This window comes from Bison bison, unplaced genomic scaffold (genome assembly GCF_000754665.1).
Source record: "Bison bison bison isolate TAMUID 2011002044 unplaced genomic scaffold, Bison_UMD1.0 scf7180017864484, whole genome shotgun sequence".
Taxonomy (NCBI): Eukaryota; Metazoa; Chordata; class Mammalia; order Artiodactyla; family Bovidae; genus Bison; species Bison bison.
In genome coordinates, this window is record NW_011495044.1 from 5,243,064 (window position 1) to 5,259,152 (window position 16,089).

The 16,089-nt window shown below is 42.3% G+C and overlaps 1 protein-coding gene across 13 annotated transcripts in view; it reads right to left on the bottom strand.

Moving 5' to 3' along the window:
* Positions 1–16,089, bottom strand: part of MACF1 (microtubule-actin crosslinking factor 1) — a 342,575-nt gene that overhangs the window by 28,609 nt on the left and 297,877 nt on the right. For 12 of the 13 annotated variants that reach the window (XM_010862750.1, XM_010862749.1, XM_010862747.1 and 9 more), the window contains 18 exons: positions 14,686–14,904; positions 13,506–13,709; positions 12,782–12,790; positions 11,613–11,844; positions 10,785–11,011; positions 9,602–9,724; positions 9,403–9,504; positions 8,679–8,780; positions 8,113–8,286; positions 7,865–8,020; positions 7,523–7,720; positions 6,842–6,970; positions 5,833–6,006; positions 2,518–2,673; positions 2,207–2,413; positions 1,962–2,081; positions 1,368–1,537; positions 198–357 (listed from right to left, as the gene is read on the bottom strand). In XM_010862750.1, the coding sequence (XP_010861052.1) occupies positions 198–357; positions 1,368–1,537; positions 1,962–2,081; positions 2,207–2,413; positions 2,518–2,673; positions 5,833–6,006; positions 6,842–6,970; positions 7,523–7,720; positions 7,865–8,020; positions 8,113–8,286; positions 8,679–8,780; positions 9,403–9,504; positions 9,602–9,724; positions 10,785–11,011; positions 11,613–11,844; positions 12,782–12,790; positions 13,506–13,709; positions 14,686–14,904 (2,862 nt within the window). The remainder of the gene's footprint in view (positions 1–197; positions 358–1,367; positions 1,538–1,961; positions 2,082–2,206; positions 2,414–2,517; positions 2,674–5,832; positions 6,007–6,841; positions 6,971–7,522; positions 7,721–7,864; positions 8,021–8,112; positions 8,287–8,678; positions 8,781–9,402; positions 9,505–9,601; positions 9,725–10,784; positions 11,012–11,612; positions 11,845–12,781; positions 12,791–13,505; positions 13,710–14,685; positions 14,905–16,089) is intronic. The other variant, XM_010862748.1, reaches the window with a different exon arrangement.

Sequence of the window (16,089 nt, forward strand, 5' to 3'; positions counted from 1 at the left end):
TTGTGACTGATGCAGAACCCCGGCAGCAGTTTGTTTACACACACAGAGCAAGGAGCCGCCTCTCTGACAAGCAGAGAGACAGGCTCTTTCCGACTTTCTTTCTAGGGAAGCCTTAGGAGGGCAGCACAAGCAGAAGGCACGCAGGGATGGGGACCCAATGGCTCCGCCCTCCACACAGCCCAGATCTCACCCCTCACCTTGTGGGCGTCCATGAGGTTCATGACGAGGTCCAGGTCTCCGTGGACAGGCTGGTCCTCAGCCAGCTGCGGCTCGACCTTGTACAGCCAGTCAACCAGGGCCTGCAGGGCGTCCATGAATTGGCCCGAAAACAGCAGGGCCTCCTCCAGCTTGTGCTGCCTGAGACAAGCACATAAGCCTCACTGATTTTAATGATCCTTTTATGAACAGCCCACAGTTCTGGCCATTGAAAGGGAACACTGCTTGAACTCTATCTAGAGACCACTGTGTCAGAACAGTCAGAAATATTATAAAAAGTGACTAAGAGATCTTTAGGTATGTTTAGGTAAACCACTCTTAAAAATGGATTAAGCATAGTACAGGTGACAGTAGAGATGCACTTCCGGGATCTTAAGAGTCCAGTTGCCGTACACATAGACACACCCTATGACCCGAGGTCTTTTTATTTACATTACACCAGTCCAGCAGAGGGTGAGGTTCTGTTAATGACCTGGGGCCAGCAGTTCAACTCCTAACTCTCCATGTAAGACTCTAGGGGGTCTCGTTATCTCTTTGAAACTCAGTCACCTCATCTGAAAAATTGGGAGTACAAATAATATAGAGCTATCATAATGCTTACATAGCATAGTGGGTACAAGCGGATAAAAGTACAACTTTTAGAACCAAATCTCAGCTCTGCCACTTAGCAGCTGAGTGAGCATGGGGGAGTCAAGAAACCTCTTTATGACTGTTTCCTCATCTGTAAAAGGGGGAGGACAGTACCCCCACCTCAGTGGTTGTTATGAGGATGAGTGAATCTCATGGTGGTTCAATGAGATACTTTATCAGAGGCTTTTGTAGAACATTCAACACAAGAGACAATCAGTGAGACAATTACCGGCATTACAAATTGGCGATTTACATATATTCATAGATCTATTAATACTATTGTTGGCTTGATTTTTATAGGCTTCTCTCTTTGTAATACAGTAAGTTTCAAGTTTAAGTAAGATAATTTTAATATATTTTCCTCAGATTAATGCATAATTTGTCACTCAATTAATTGGAAATACCAAGAAGCTACTGTCACTGATGCATTAGCTTCATTATCATTTTTACAGAATCTGGTACCGTCTCCTGGTTACTTTTGGGATAACACAGAGACCCACGAAGGGGACATTCATGCTCACCTCTCCACAGACTTGCCACAAACAGTATCCCATTTGTCTCTGACTTCTCCCAGTAAGTTGTCAAGTTTCTGAGTGTCATCAGGAAGCAAAGTCTTCTCTTTCAGTGCTCTGCCTGTTCTAATTGTGGTATCATATACAGGCTGTTTGCCACCAAGAGTTTTCTGGAACTCCTGTTTTCAGAAAGGAAAAAAAAAATGCTGAAAGTCAGATGACACTGAGTTTTCAGGTGGTAACCAGATACAGTATGAATGTCACTATGTCTTGAACTAAAATTAACAACAGCTTACCCTGAACAAATTCGTAAGGTTTTGTTTGTGCCACACACACCAGATCATGACTTTTTCTAAAAGCCCACAGTTTTAGCTGGCTACTCATCAGTCACTTTGTTTGAACTCTTATTTAAAATAAGCAATTGTCATGGTTAGACACTGTCTACATGCAAAATGGAAGGCTGGCTCTATGATCTTAACTGTTTAACATTAACCAATTAGTTTTCTTTCAGCAAGCTAAAAGTTTTAGCTTTTTCTTTTTTTAACAAGCTACAAACGTCAGTGAATCCCAAGCTCAGGAATGAAGAGCAGTGAGCCAAGGTACCTTATGTTTGGAGAGCTGAAGTTTAATTTTGTCTGGGTCGTTGGATATCTCCAGTTCTGAGTCCAGGTGACTTTCCGCATCTTCCAGCCAATCAATCAGCTTTTTCCAAGCTTCATGGAACTGAAATTATTGAAGAATAAGTTGTAACAGGAATGGACATGCACACCACACAGCACTTTCATCTGAACTCAACACACGAAGCCCAAGGTTGTTCAGTAAACTGGTATCTTTCTCTTACAACTTACTTGTTTTGCCCGCTTTCTGGCATCATCCAGCGATCGCCCTCTTTCAATAGATCGCTGGACAACCTTCTCCCATCGAGACTGGACGCTAACCAGCAAATTTTTGATCAAAACAACGTCCTGTTTTTGGCTAAGGAACTTTAACTGATTGCCAGTTTGATCCAGCTCAATGATCTGGTCTCGATGAGCATTTACTTCATTAGCAAACACCTGAGGAGAAAATATTGCTGTTTTTAAACTGGAGCTAAGATCAAGGAGCATCATTTTCAATTGGCACTTGTAAAAGCAAGGGGGAATTGTAATGCCATTGTTACCTTATGCTCCTCTATCTGGGAAAGGACAGTGTTTAGAATCAGGCTGGGAGGAGAAGCGATGTTTAAACTCTGCTCTGCTAGAGTGAGCCAGTTGATAAATTCTTGCAGGGAATTCTGGAATTCTGTTGCCAGGTTGAGGGCCTCTTCCAGCTTTGACTAAATTTTCAGGTGCCATGCACACACACAAAAAGACAAGTACAGAATTCAGGAATTATAGCTTCAAGGACAAAGACGTGAATTGTACACCAAATGAAATGACTTCTAAGAAGGAAGCCTCATTTAATCAACCTCCAAACATGCCCTGTTTGCAAAGAAGGGGACATTTTGAATGCTAGTGTCTGAAACTCAGACAACTGTAACTGGAAAAGGCAAGAGCACAGTTTGCAGCTAAGTTGCTTTCTCTGCCATTCCCCATTTGCCGGGACACTGATCCCCACTTCCTGGGACATTAAAGCACAGGAATAACGCCATTCACGCCACTCAGGGACTGTAAGAGAACAGACCCTTTAGTGGTGACAGCTGCAGGCTCTCCAACCCGCTTGGGGCAAAGTCTCAGTTTCCTTTAATGTCCTTTTTGTGACATAAAAACAACTAAATGAAAAGCACTTCACTGTGATGAAGATGCTCACTGCAATGCTTTCTGTTTAAATACGTTTCAGAAAATATGGCACTTGAAAATGTCTGAGTGTGAAACATGCTTATGCTACAAGCAACAAAGGCAATAAAGGTCAGAATATTTCAAGTAAAAATGTGACAACATTAGATGTAAATTTTTAGTCATTTTTATCTAAATCAGGATGACAAAAACAGTGCTTCATTCAGGGTGCATGCTATTTCTCCATGAATACATCCCCATTTTAGCCTGCAAGCTCAGAGACTTCCACCCAGAACACCTGGATGATGGCCTTTGACTCTGGCCCATCTATCAGGTGGGCAAAACAGGATAATGACAGGTTGTTAAAAATGAATATATACAGAATTCTCACAGAAAGAAACACCAGCAACATAATAAAAACGTTCATTACTATTAACTGGCTTATGAATGCTTTTTACCTTCCTCTTGGCATTTTCAGGTTACTTCTGTAACCTAACAAATACTATATGGAGAAGGAAATGGCAACTCACTCCAGTATTCTTGCCTGGGACATTCTATGGACAGAGGAGCCTAGCAGGCTATAGTCGATGAGTCGCAAAAGAGTCCCATAGGACTTAGCGGCTAAACAACAAACAAAAGCATTGTAAAACTCAACCCACCCTATTCCTCCAACACCCCTGTTTCCCCTCCTGACCCCTGCTTATCTTTGGGCAATGTCTCCAGGGTTTAGCCTGGCTACAGTTAGAGGCCAGACTTTAACTTTTGGAAGCAGGGTGGTCTCTGAAGCCTCTGCAAAAAAAGGCTGGAGGTAGCTGTGGGTTCACCCAGACCCCTCCCCTACCCCTGGCCCAGTCAGAAAATAAGTGCCTGGTGTCTACTGGGGGAGCAGGGCAGTGCTCTGGAGGAGGGCAAACTGAGGCCTGCCTGGACTGGCCACTCCAGCGGCCTAGAGCCTGCACCACCCGGGCAGGGAGGTTCCAGGAGTGCTGCCACCCGTCCCCACTGCTGGATCCAGATGCAGGGTCGGCACGGCCACTGAGTGCCCCTTTCCTCTGCGGGAGGGCCTGGCTGCAGCATGCTGCAGAAGGCGGCCTCCCGCCCCGTGCCGTTCCCCTAGAGCAGGCTGGGAGAGAGGGGAGTTGACTGGGCCAGACTAATTTCCCAGATGATGGGAAGTAACGCCAGTAAAAAACATCAGCTGCCCCCCGCCCCAAACACTACAATGAATGCTACAAAAACGCAGACTCAATATAAAAAAAAAAGTAGAAAAACAAAATCTACCTCAATTCTATCAAAGAAATGTTTAGAAGTCAATACACTGCAAGTTCCCAGATGGCAGGAAATCTTTCCACATCACTTTATCTACATAGTCTTTAGCAGAGCTTAAGTTCAGCAATTCTGCAATGTAATGTTCTTGCAAAATCAAAAATGATATCTTTGATAGCTAGCCTTCGTTTGATCAGTTCACCAACTACAGTTGACCCCTCAACAACACAGGTTTAAGGGCATCAATCCTTTGAAAAGTTGAAAATCCACGTGTAACTTTATAGTCAGCCTTCCATATCCATGGTTCTGAATCCAAAGATTAATCAATCAACTAGGGATCGTGTAGTACTGTAGACATATTCAGCGCAGGGGAAAAAAATTCTGCACACAAGTGGACCCACGTAGCTCAAACCTATGTTGTTCAAGGGTCAAAACTGTATTCCTCGAGGCTACTTGCTCCACTGTTAGGAAAACCCTGTAGAAACTTGCTGATGATGAGTCAGAATCTACCTTGGTTTCTTTAATGAGTTCTACATTCAGTAGGAATTATAAACAAGAGCCCGTCCAAGAATTAGAACATAGCCATATACTCGGGTCCTCTGTCCATTTTTCATGTAACAAAGTTACCAGACCCCCACACTAGAAGGATTCTAGTAAATTAATGCTTCTCTCAAAACGTTAATTTATAATGTGAGTATGTGGTCTCTTTCTTTCTGCCCATTCAAGTTCACGATGACAGAGTTCACGTCTTTACGTTTCCACTGTACACCTAGCACAGTGCCTAGTACAAACAAGCCTGATAACTGTTTGTTCAATGGATGTTCAATGGATTTGGACACATATTTAATGTTTCATTTGCCCAGCACAGAAACTGTGTGCAGAGTGATATCCTAAAACTCTGTATTCATAAAAAATACTGTTTGGGGGAAAATGCCTTGATCTCTGATCACTTTTCTTTTGAAGACAATTTGATTTTTGAGGAAGAGTAGGACAAGGCCATATGATTTATTGTTCGTGAATTTTGGTAACTAGAAATCAAATTCCTTGTGAGGAATTATTCATGATACTCCCTGCGTATCGTTCCTAACCTCCCATTCTCAAGTCACCAACTCCAATAAAACCTATTTTTAAGTAGATGGAATATACAGTCCATCGCTGAGCAGTGCCTTAACTGGTAGATGCAGAAAAGGGACGCAGTATTATAAATATTATAAAAGCAAGTATCAGCAGAAACTAGTAGCATCAACGCAACTTGACATGGATGGAAAATAGAAATGTAAAGGCAGAAAAGATGGCTTGATTAGCACAAAGCCAATTCTGAGGATATCAGTTCTGCTCGCCTGTCACAATGCAACTGGGTGTTAAAGAACCCTCCATAGAAACTAGCTAACAACTGCATGCAATCATTAAGAAAACTCCTTAAACAGTCACCAGACTGAACTTTGTGGTGATACCTTTCTCTCTTCCATCTTACTGCTGACCACATGCCACTTTTGTTCCAAGAGTGCCACGCTCTGTTCTGTCTTTGAACCGGATCCTGAGTCATCACGGCTGAGAAGCATTAGCCTGCCCTTGTCAAGCAGCTGATTGTAAGTCTCTTCCTTGGCTTTGAGCTGGGAATAGAGTTCCTATAAGAAAGAGCAAGAAAGAGGTCAATAATGCCAATTTCTTCAAAGACACCCCACACAGATGTACGAGCATAGTTTGGAAAAGCTGAGGAAGGTCTCATTTGGATTAAAATCCTTCCTTTTAGATTCAACTGATGAACAATTAGGGAGTGAAACCCACCATTCTTCCTTAACATAAAGATAATTTTGTCACCAACAGAATTTTTTAAGGACCAGTGACCACAAAAATGGACCCCAATAATTTATTTCTCCTTTTCCTGAGGGATTTGCCTAGAAATTACATTGCCTTTTGTTCTCGGACACTTTCTTAAAACATTGTCAGTTTCTATTGGATTTCCCTAAACCGTCCCCTACTAAGATGTCTTTTTCTTTTCTTTCCCCCGCTTTTTTTTTCATTTTTTTGGCTGTGCTGCATGGGCAAGCAGGATCTTAGTTCCCCAACCACAGATTGAACCTGTGGCCCCTACAGTGGAAGTGTGGAGTCTTAACCACTGGACCACCAGGGAAGCCCCAGTAGTCTTTTTCTTAAATACCACCATGTCTGTGTTAGGTATTTGTCTTCTTGATGCTTTCACTTTCAAATCAATATTGTATCAGACAATCTGATTAACTTGAAATTTGCCAGCTCACCAGGGTATTTCTTGCCAATTCTTCCCCGTTGCTACTGCTGCCTATCATAGAATGTTAGAAACCTGTATATACGCAGCAGCCCCCCAGCACTATTTTATCAGTAAAAGTGTACTACTCGGTAGACTCCCAGATACACGTCTCTGTGACTTCATAAAGGAGCTACTGAATATGGGATGCCTGTGATCAACTTCAAGAAATCTATTACCATGTGTGTATCAAGTTGTTCCCTGGCTGTTTCAGGAAGTCCTCCTGTGGGCTTCGATGCAGAAAGCTGGGTCTCCATTCTAGTCAGATCCAAGAGGAAATCTTCAATTTCACTATGGAAACCCTGGGCCTTTTGAGAAAAGACATCAGAAAGGTCAGCAGTCAATTCTAGTTTCCAAAGTAAACTCTCTAAATGATCACACAAGGAATTTTTAAGGGAGGCATTGGGCGCTGCTCTCAGGCAGGGTTGCTCTGTTGCTGGATGAGCACAGGGCCAACATATTTTTACAACTCAGCAGAATCCTTCAGGCCTCGCTGTAACACAGAGATGTCTGATACAACCTGATGAACTGACTAAGGTACTGCTGAATTTGGATATGGAGGGACCTGACTTGATCCAAGAAATAGCCTGATCTGTGGACAAGGTTTGTCACAGCAATGATCTCCTAACTTTGAGTAGGAGATGGAGAGGCACTGGACCATAAACTAATCCAAAAAGAATGACCCCATTAAAAGCTGTTCTTTCCAGACAAGTCTAGCAGAGAATTGACCTTCCTCTCAAGGCAGGCGGTTCTACACCAAACTGCTTTCCTTCTGTTGACTGAGATGCACTTTCTTCCAAATGTCATGTGCACAGCTCCACGGGGCACTGACGGAGCTGGTTAGTGGACGGAGCGTGTACCTGCTGCAGAGTCGACTGAAGCTGCTGCTCCCTCTCCTCTGTCTTTTGTAACACTGACTCCCAGCACTGGTTCATGGTTTCCAAACGGCTCCTTAAGCTGCTGGCATCGTCTCCAGCACTAGACTCAAGAAGCTCATTGCCAGCTTTGTTGACTGTTTCCACTGTGGCTTGATGGGCCAGAACATCATTTTTTAGAACCTAAAAAATGTTGAACAACATAATTTATCTCTACAGGTATCATTAAGCCTGGCTTTCTAAGGTATGCACAACACCAAAAAGCTTCTGGTGGCAGTACCCGATCTCAAACCAATAGGCTTAGAGATAAAAAACGACAATACTTACATGGTGCTTTGCGAGCTCAACTTCAATGACTTTTGGGTCTCCACTTACTGGTCTCTGAGCATCCAGCAACTCCTCAGTGTGAGTCAGCCAGCTCATTAGTTCCTCTAAGGCATGTTGGAACTGGCCAAGGGCCAAGAGAGCACCTTCCAGCTTATGCTACTCAGAAAATGATATGAAGGGAAGGTTTGTTAGGAAATTAGGTAGCAGTAGACAGTGGTCCACGTGACGCGCTCTGCCATCTGCCTTACCTGTCTGTGAGCAATTTTCTCACCCAGGTTCTCCCAGAGGTGTTTGAGTTCTGTCAGGGGTTCTCGGATAATATCTCTGTCCGTTTCGTCAGTAGCTTTCTTTAACATTAGTTCACCCTGGTGATTGAGCTTCTCCATCTCAATTTGCTGTTGGTAAACTTCCACTTTGAACTCCTACCAAAGACATACTAAATGTTAACAGCACAACAAGTCTTTAAAAGCTAAAATGGGACTTCTCTGGTGGCCCGGTGGTTAAGAGTCCGCCTGCCAGTGCAGGGGACATGTGTTTGATCCTTGGTGTGAGAAGATTCCACATGCCACAGGGCAGGTAAGCCTGTGCACCACTAAAAACTGAAGTCTGTGCTCCGCAACAAGAGAAGCCACGATGAGAAGCTGCACACTGCAGCTGGACTGTAGCCAGTCCCCACTCACAGCAACTGGAGAAAGACGGCGCACAGCAACGAAGACTGAGCACAGCCGAGAACAAGACAACTTGCCACCCAACCAAAACAGACAAAACCAAAAAAGAAGCAATCCTCCTTCAAAAACCGTTCCCAGGTACAAACCTTCATTTCATTTAACTGATCTTTAACAGTGTTGAGGTCGGTGCCGACAGGGGGCATTGTGCAGAGTTTAATCACAGTGTTATCTAGCCAGTCAAACATAGCCTAAAATAAAAAAAAATACAAATAAGCAGTCAAAAAACAAAAATATGAGAAATCACGAGACAATTAGCATCATCTCTGCTAAACAGAGTTAAATCAAAGTACCTTATGCTGTTTGTGCACTGAAGTTGGGGAAAGAGATAGAGATAATGATCTTTACTTCAGTAATATGGAGACTTAAGAATGAAGCCAACATGACTGGAATAATGTCCAAAATAAACTACAATTTGGAAAAGCTAAATATGAAAAAATAAATAAATAAAACACCAACGTCTCACAGCCAGCTAGCAAGCCCACGATGTGCCACAGCTATCGTGCCACACTGTGCTTCAGGACAACCTGGGTTTGGAATTTCTAACAAGCAATGACTTTGACAGCAAGGCCAGCTTCACTCTATAGCCTCCACGAGGATAAATTATATGATAAGCACGCAAAGAAAAGCATGGTAAGAAGCCTAAGCTTCTGATGTCAGAACTTTCCTCATTAGAAGTGGGAAACCAGCTAGAAATACAGCGCGAGCACCTCTGGTTTGAGAATGCTGCAGTCCTGGGAAGGTGACCCACTCACGACGGACAGAGAAACCACAGCACCTGTGTTTCCGCAGTGGTCACTCTCGGCCTCTCACCTGAAGAGTGTCCTGGTACTGCACAGCGGCTTGCATGGCATCCTCAAGCTTTTCCAGCCTCTCTCTCCATGTTTTGTTTAAGTTCTCCCAGGCATTGTTCATCTAGGGGAAAAACAGTCAATCAGATTCCCCAATTCACCCCACTCTTGGTGTGAGTCCGCTCATGTTTCACCTGAACCCCCTGTCCACTTCTCCACACCTCATCAATGCTCTTCTTCACTTCCGGCTTCTCAGTTTCTCCGCAGGCAAAAATCAAATCTGCTCCAAGGATTCGAATAAACTCCAATTCCTCATGCAGACCATCTGTCTCTTCCTTAATAGTCTACATGAAAATGAACAGAACATTAGCTAAAACAGAAAGAGGAACAGAACTTCCCAAACTTTGCAAATGTAATTTATACCCCATCAAGAGCAGATGCCACACAGAATGATCAATTTCATTAAAGTCTTTCAGTGTTCTCAACATTTCACTCACCTAAATAGTGGAGCTTCACAGTCTGGTTATTTTTCTAATACATACATCAAATATGTTTTTAAATATTAACATTAAATATATAAAATAATTTGAGAAAGGCGCAATGAGCATCAATAATTTTAGCAAAGGTCTGCAGAGATTATAATCTATAATCAGAAGTCTATAATGGAGAAGGATATCAACAAGGATAAAATAAGAGTATAAGTCACAAATTTAAGAGCTGGGAGATGTGCAAAATAGGAATACTAGACTATACAGTCCTGAAGAAAGTCAGTTCTGTGCCAGATTCTAAAAATTGGTTCGTGGATTGTCAATGACAGAGGTAAGGAGGTGGAAAACGGCCGACATAAAAGAGACATAAGAGAAAGAATACAGAATATCAAGACTATCTTGGCTTGTCCTAAATGGACAAGATGAGGTAAGAAATGCATTTAATAAAAACTAAGCTCCACCCAAATACTAAACAAAGGTATGTCAAAGTATGGATGGTAAGTCCAGAGTTTATTTTCTTTTCTATTTCCTATTTTTCAACATTAATCGAGAAATAAGGTACACCAAAGTGAGGACTAAATTCAGAAATGAAAGCAAACCCAGATTTTTGAAGCACATTCTAATAATTTGAATTGTTAAGTTTAAAACTGATGACAGAGCTTTTGTGTGACGGATCTGCTGTGTATCACAACGGGTGACTGCATGTACCTACACAAGTGGTAAAGCCTGTACACTAAAAAAAGAAAGAAATTTACTATAATGAGCCCCATACCCCAAGTATAAAGGCATACTATTAAACTTAAAAAAAAAAACAAGAAAAAAAAAAAAACAACTTTTAAGGCACTCAGCCCGGCTAAGCAGCTAACACAACATACTTGGCTAACGCGCTTTCCTGGAAGAGGTTTTGTTTTCTTACCTCGGCAGCTTCAACCTGTTGCTTGATGATGGATGGGTCAATGCCAGGGCTTTCCAAGTCATGCACGATGTCCTGGGTATCTTTGATAGTGGTGAGGAGGGCTGCCATGTCATACCAGAACTTCTCTGCTAGCTCAAGGACATCGAGGAATTTAATCTCTCGCTCTTCTGCCCGAGCTTTGATGTCCTCCCAGAAGAACACCATTTGATCCAACTTGTCCTGGATCTCTGAGAGGGGATAGGAGAGTGAGCAAGACTTCTCTAAGGGCTGCGATCAGCCTCATCAGATATTAGATCTAATCCTCGTACTTTCACTGAAATGATACTTTAAAAGGCTCTAAAAATACATTACTGAAAGAGAATTTTCTATCTTAACTTTATTATTTCCATATTCTCTTTTTCCACTTGTGTTGGCCTCCCACATAAAGAGATCACAGAGGTAATGTGGAAATGAGTTCTCTGTTAAAAAAGTATTGCTAAGACGCTTATAAAGGGGCTTGGATGAAAACTCTATTTCTAGTATTCTGTGTGGAACCTGGTATGTTTCCCATGGAAATTGTATAAAAGGTAGCTATGTTCTTCCCACTATTGGTACAGCTGTTTCCTCATATTAAGTGGGTAAAGGAGCACTTGTTTCCTGGCCTGGGAATCTAACTACCAACTGTAATCTTGTTTCAAAGGAGAGATGTGTTCTGAATTCTAAATGATTTGTAGAATACTCATTACTTGGGTACTGTCTTTGCATTCAATGAAATACATCTGGTGGGATGCTGGAGGTAACCATAGCTTAGAATTTAAGATTTTTTAAAACAAATTATTAATCAAGCACCTTTTGCAGCCAGATCCTTGTCAGCTCCTTGAGATCGCCCAATGAGTTCTTCTCCACGGCGCTTCAGGGCCTCGAAGGATGGCTGCAGTTTTTCCAGCTCCACGGTGGCACTCTTGTTCTCGCTGATGCACTCTCTGATCTTGTCCACTTCAGCAGGAATCAGCGGTGGCATTCGCAGGCGAGAGGAAAGACTCTCCAGAGTTTCCAACATGGGCTCAATTTTATCATGGAACTAAACAAATATTGGACCATTAGCCATCACAGCAGTACTGCATCACACTTCTGGGGAAAACGTTAGGGATTAAAGCCAGTGTATATATTTACTCCTGTTTAGGATAAAACCTGTGCTCAAACTAGCCCTAGGACTGTCAAGTGTTGGCTGTGGCTAAGAAACCATTTTGGGTACAGTACACTAGAGCTGGACCATCAGAAAAGTATTTGATGACTCAAAAAGCTATTACTTCATATACCAAAAATCAACTCACATTGTTAACGGTGCTACAATAGTTTCCCTATTCCAACTAACGTGATGAAAAAGGGACAAGACTATGGAACCAGTGAGAGTCAGTGTGTCAACATCTCAGATGACAGCTGCATGCAACAGATTAGACCAACAAGTTAGATGCCCTCCACCAACTGTGTAAATGGATGGGGAACTCAATATGCTACATGACTTGGAGTTTAAAAGTACCATGGCATGCAATTCAACAACCCACCGGATGTAATAGTGAGAAAGGAAAATGTTGGCATGATGAAAGATAATTGGGGAAGGTCAAATCTAACCTTATTCCAAGAGAACAACTACTCTTTCCACTTTTCTATATGTTTTATAACATATCTATAATTGTAAAGTTGTGATTTATAATATGAAGCAGAGAGGGGAGAAAAGGGAGCAAAATAGATAAGCCTGCCCCCTAAAGCCAACTCTGGATTCATTAACCAGAATAAGGCTCACCAACTGTTAAATGTCATATAGGAAATAACAAGGTAAACAAAATCCCTTCCCATCACTCCCTCACTTATAGGTTATGCCCCAAATGAAACTGGTACAATAGACTGCATTAGTAAAATTTATACCACTAAAGTTAAGGCAAGTTTCCTTGTAAATAACCCTCTCAATTCTCAGCTTCATAAGAACACCCTAATCCCAATGGGGGTGGGTACCTTACCTCTGTAATCTGTAATGGTGGGCGCAGTCAACACAACAATGAAATGTGACGATGTGGGGAAGACAGGAGCAGGCAGCAACAACACAAAGTAACACATTCCACAATGTGAGTGAGAGATGGGACGGAAGGTGGGGGAGAAACTTGAGTAAGTACAAATATTAACCAAGAATATTGACTAAACATAGGAATAAATTACCCAGACATAACAGTAATATATTAGTTGAAAAGTATGTAGTTACATGCTTTAAACTCCACTGCTGGTGGCTTGTTTCTCCTTGGCTCTAACTTCTCCCTAGTCAAGTATCTTTCTCTGAACGAGGAGCAAGCTGGTGGCCTCTTGAGTAGGAAAATGAACGTGCTGTCTACATCTTGAAAGCAACAGGTCCAATAGCAATCTGACTTCACTTGAGGTATTTGTTGCTTCAAGATGAATTTACCCAAAATCACCTCTGTTAAAGGATCACCACGATATCAAGTTTTCAAGAAAACCATACAGACAATTGATACACCAGCCAAGATGCATTTCACCCTCCTCCTAGTTGTCAGTATAACCAATGCTTCCTGGGATAAAAATGCAAATGGGCAAAGGCTCCCAGTCTCTTGATAATGTATCACCAGCATACATGGTCTGGACATTCCTGGGCATAGGGACATACTGATACAGAGCCTCCTGCTTAGACTAAAGGACAGCTGAAGGTTATATGAGTTTAAGACACAGACATACCTGAGCCGACTGGGAAATAGCCTCGTCCAGAGCCAGGGCCCGCTGGCGCACCTCCTCTTTTATTTGGGCATATGTGTTTTCTGCTTTCTGGTATTTTTCTTCCACCATTTGCCCCTCTTCAGGGTTTAGCTCCTTCAGTTGAGGGCCTATCTTTAGCAGTTTATCAATATGAGGTTTGTGTTCAGCAATGGATTCCCTCAGTTGCTATGTAAAAAAACATGGATTAAAATAAAGTGAGTCTTTTTATACCAGTTTGTTTGTTTAAATTCTGTGATCAGAGCTCATACCAATGGAACAAACTAAATCGCTAAAATCCAGCAAGTCCCAACATCTCACCATTTATGGAGGGGGCGAAATCTAAGTCTTAGGGCACTGACTCTAATACCCTTGATTTTTAAAAGCCAGTTCAGATATTCCGCCACCCAAGAAGCTTCCCAGAGACAGCCTCCCTCACTCTTGCCCTCAAAACAAAAGTATCTCACTGCCTTCTGCACTTATAAGTACTTCTCTGTATTTCACTGCAGTCTCAAAGATTTAATGTCCGTCTCCCTGTGCGGACTGGGAGACACTAAACAGGACAAACTACAAATAATATTTCTGGGAATCCAACTGCTCCTTGACTCTACGGCTGGCTACTTCCAGTTCAATCTCCCTGTTATAGGAATACAGAGATAGGAGTAAGCACAAGCCATATACAAATAAAATAAACATTAAAAAACCATCTTTGATGGTAATACCATCAGCTGAAGTGTCTACAAATTTTCCTTTCATCTTAAGTCTCTGCAGCAAATTGCTTTCTGACATTCCTGAGTTGGGGCTCTCACTCCAGCTGGGGCCTAACCACAAGGAAAAAGGCCACCCAACCACACCCAAGTCTGAGAACACTCTGTTGATGCTGGAAAGATTTTAAGTTCCCTTGATTTTCATGTGGTGCTTTGTTTACTTCTGTTAATACTCACATTCCTGACATCTCCATAATCTCATTCTTTAACTGATTCACATTAAAGAACAAAGGAAATATTTCAGATATGTATTTTTACTGTGCAAAGAAATTCTAATGGGTTAAGAATTAACTTCAAAACAGACTTACACTTGTTAGGTACTCATAAACAGGCTGTTTCTCAAACTGTGCAGACCATCTCCAGTTGTGCAATTAAATAAAACTTGGCATGCTCCTTACCCTCATCTCCTCTTGCTGCTGCCTGAGCTGCTCATGATCAATAGCCGGAGGAGGCAACTGTGCTATGAGAGCCCGAGTCTCCTCAATCCAGGGGCTGAGTTCCTCATAAGTTTCCCAAAACTGGTTCACCAAGACCTGTGCCCGCTCCAGGCGTGCGTAACGCTCTGAATTGAGCAGACTAATGGCTTCGTATTGCTGTATCAGAGACTCTGTCTTTTCCTATGGACAACAAAAAGAAGTGTAAATGTTACTACCATGATGAATCCTTCTTTAAATAAAAAATGTAAGTAGATATACACTAAAAAGTATAAAGGAATATACACTACAATGCAAAAAAAAAAATCAATTAATCTAGTAAGATTACAAGTGATTTTTATATTCTTTATACTTAACTGAATTTTTGAATTTTCCTATCACACATATGCATTATTTCTATAATTTTTAAAACATGAAAGTAGCTTTGCCAACAGTAAAATAGCACAAGCACAACACAGCAAAAACAGCCCGTCAGTAAGTACCTGTCACAACTTTAGATCCAGCATTATTGCAATAGGTCGGTTTGACTGTATCAGGGGCTACGGTGGGGATTCGCTCATCAACTTTCATCTGTCTTTTCTTCTCTGATAAGAGTGTCTACAAACCCGCTATTTATACTTTACACGTTTAGGATGAGCAGGTCAATTTATGAAGATTTCTGAGGAAATAGTAGTTACCCATGCCCTTTACAAAAAAGGCTTCCTTTGTGACTCAGCTGGTAAAGAATCCACCTGTAATGTGGGAGACCTGGGTTCGATCCCTGGAGAATGGAAATGCTACCCACTCTGGTATTCTGGCCTGGAGAATTCCATGGACTGTTTCGTCCACAGGGTCACAAAGAGTCGGACGTGACTCAGCGACTTTCAATTTATAAGCAAAACAAAACTGGTGTACAAATGGATTCTGTTGGCCAATTCTTTTACAAATGGGTAACGATTTTTTTTAGAAGGATCTAAGGCAATGGCACCCCACTCCAGTACTCTTGCCTGGAAAATCCCATGGACGGAGGAACCTGGTAGGCTGCTGTCCATGGGGTCGCTAGGAGTCGGGTACAGGCCTGAGCAGCTTCACTTTGACTTTTCACTTTCATGCATTGGAGAAGGAAATGGCAACCCACTCCAGTGTTCTTGCCTGGAGAATCCCAGGGACGGGGGAGCCTGGTGGGCTGCCATCTCTGGGGTCACACAGGGTCAGACATGACTGAAGCGACTTAGCAGCAGCAGCAGCAAGGTCCGTCTAGTCAAGGCTATGGTTTTTCCAGTGGTCATGTATGATGTGAGAGTTGGACTGTGAAGAAGGCTGAGCGCCGAAGAATTGATGCTTTTGAACTGTGGTGTTGGAGAAGACTCTTCAGAGTCCCTTGGACCT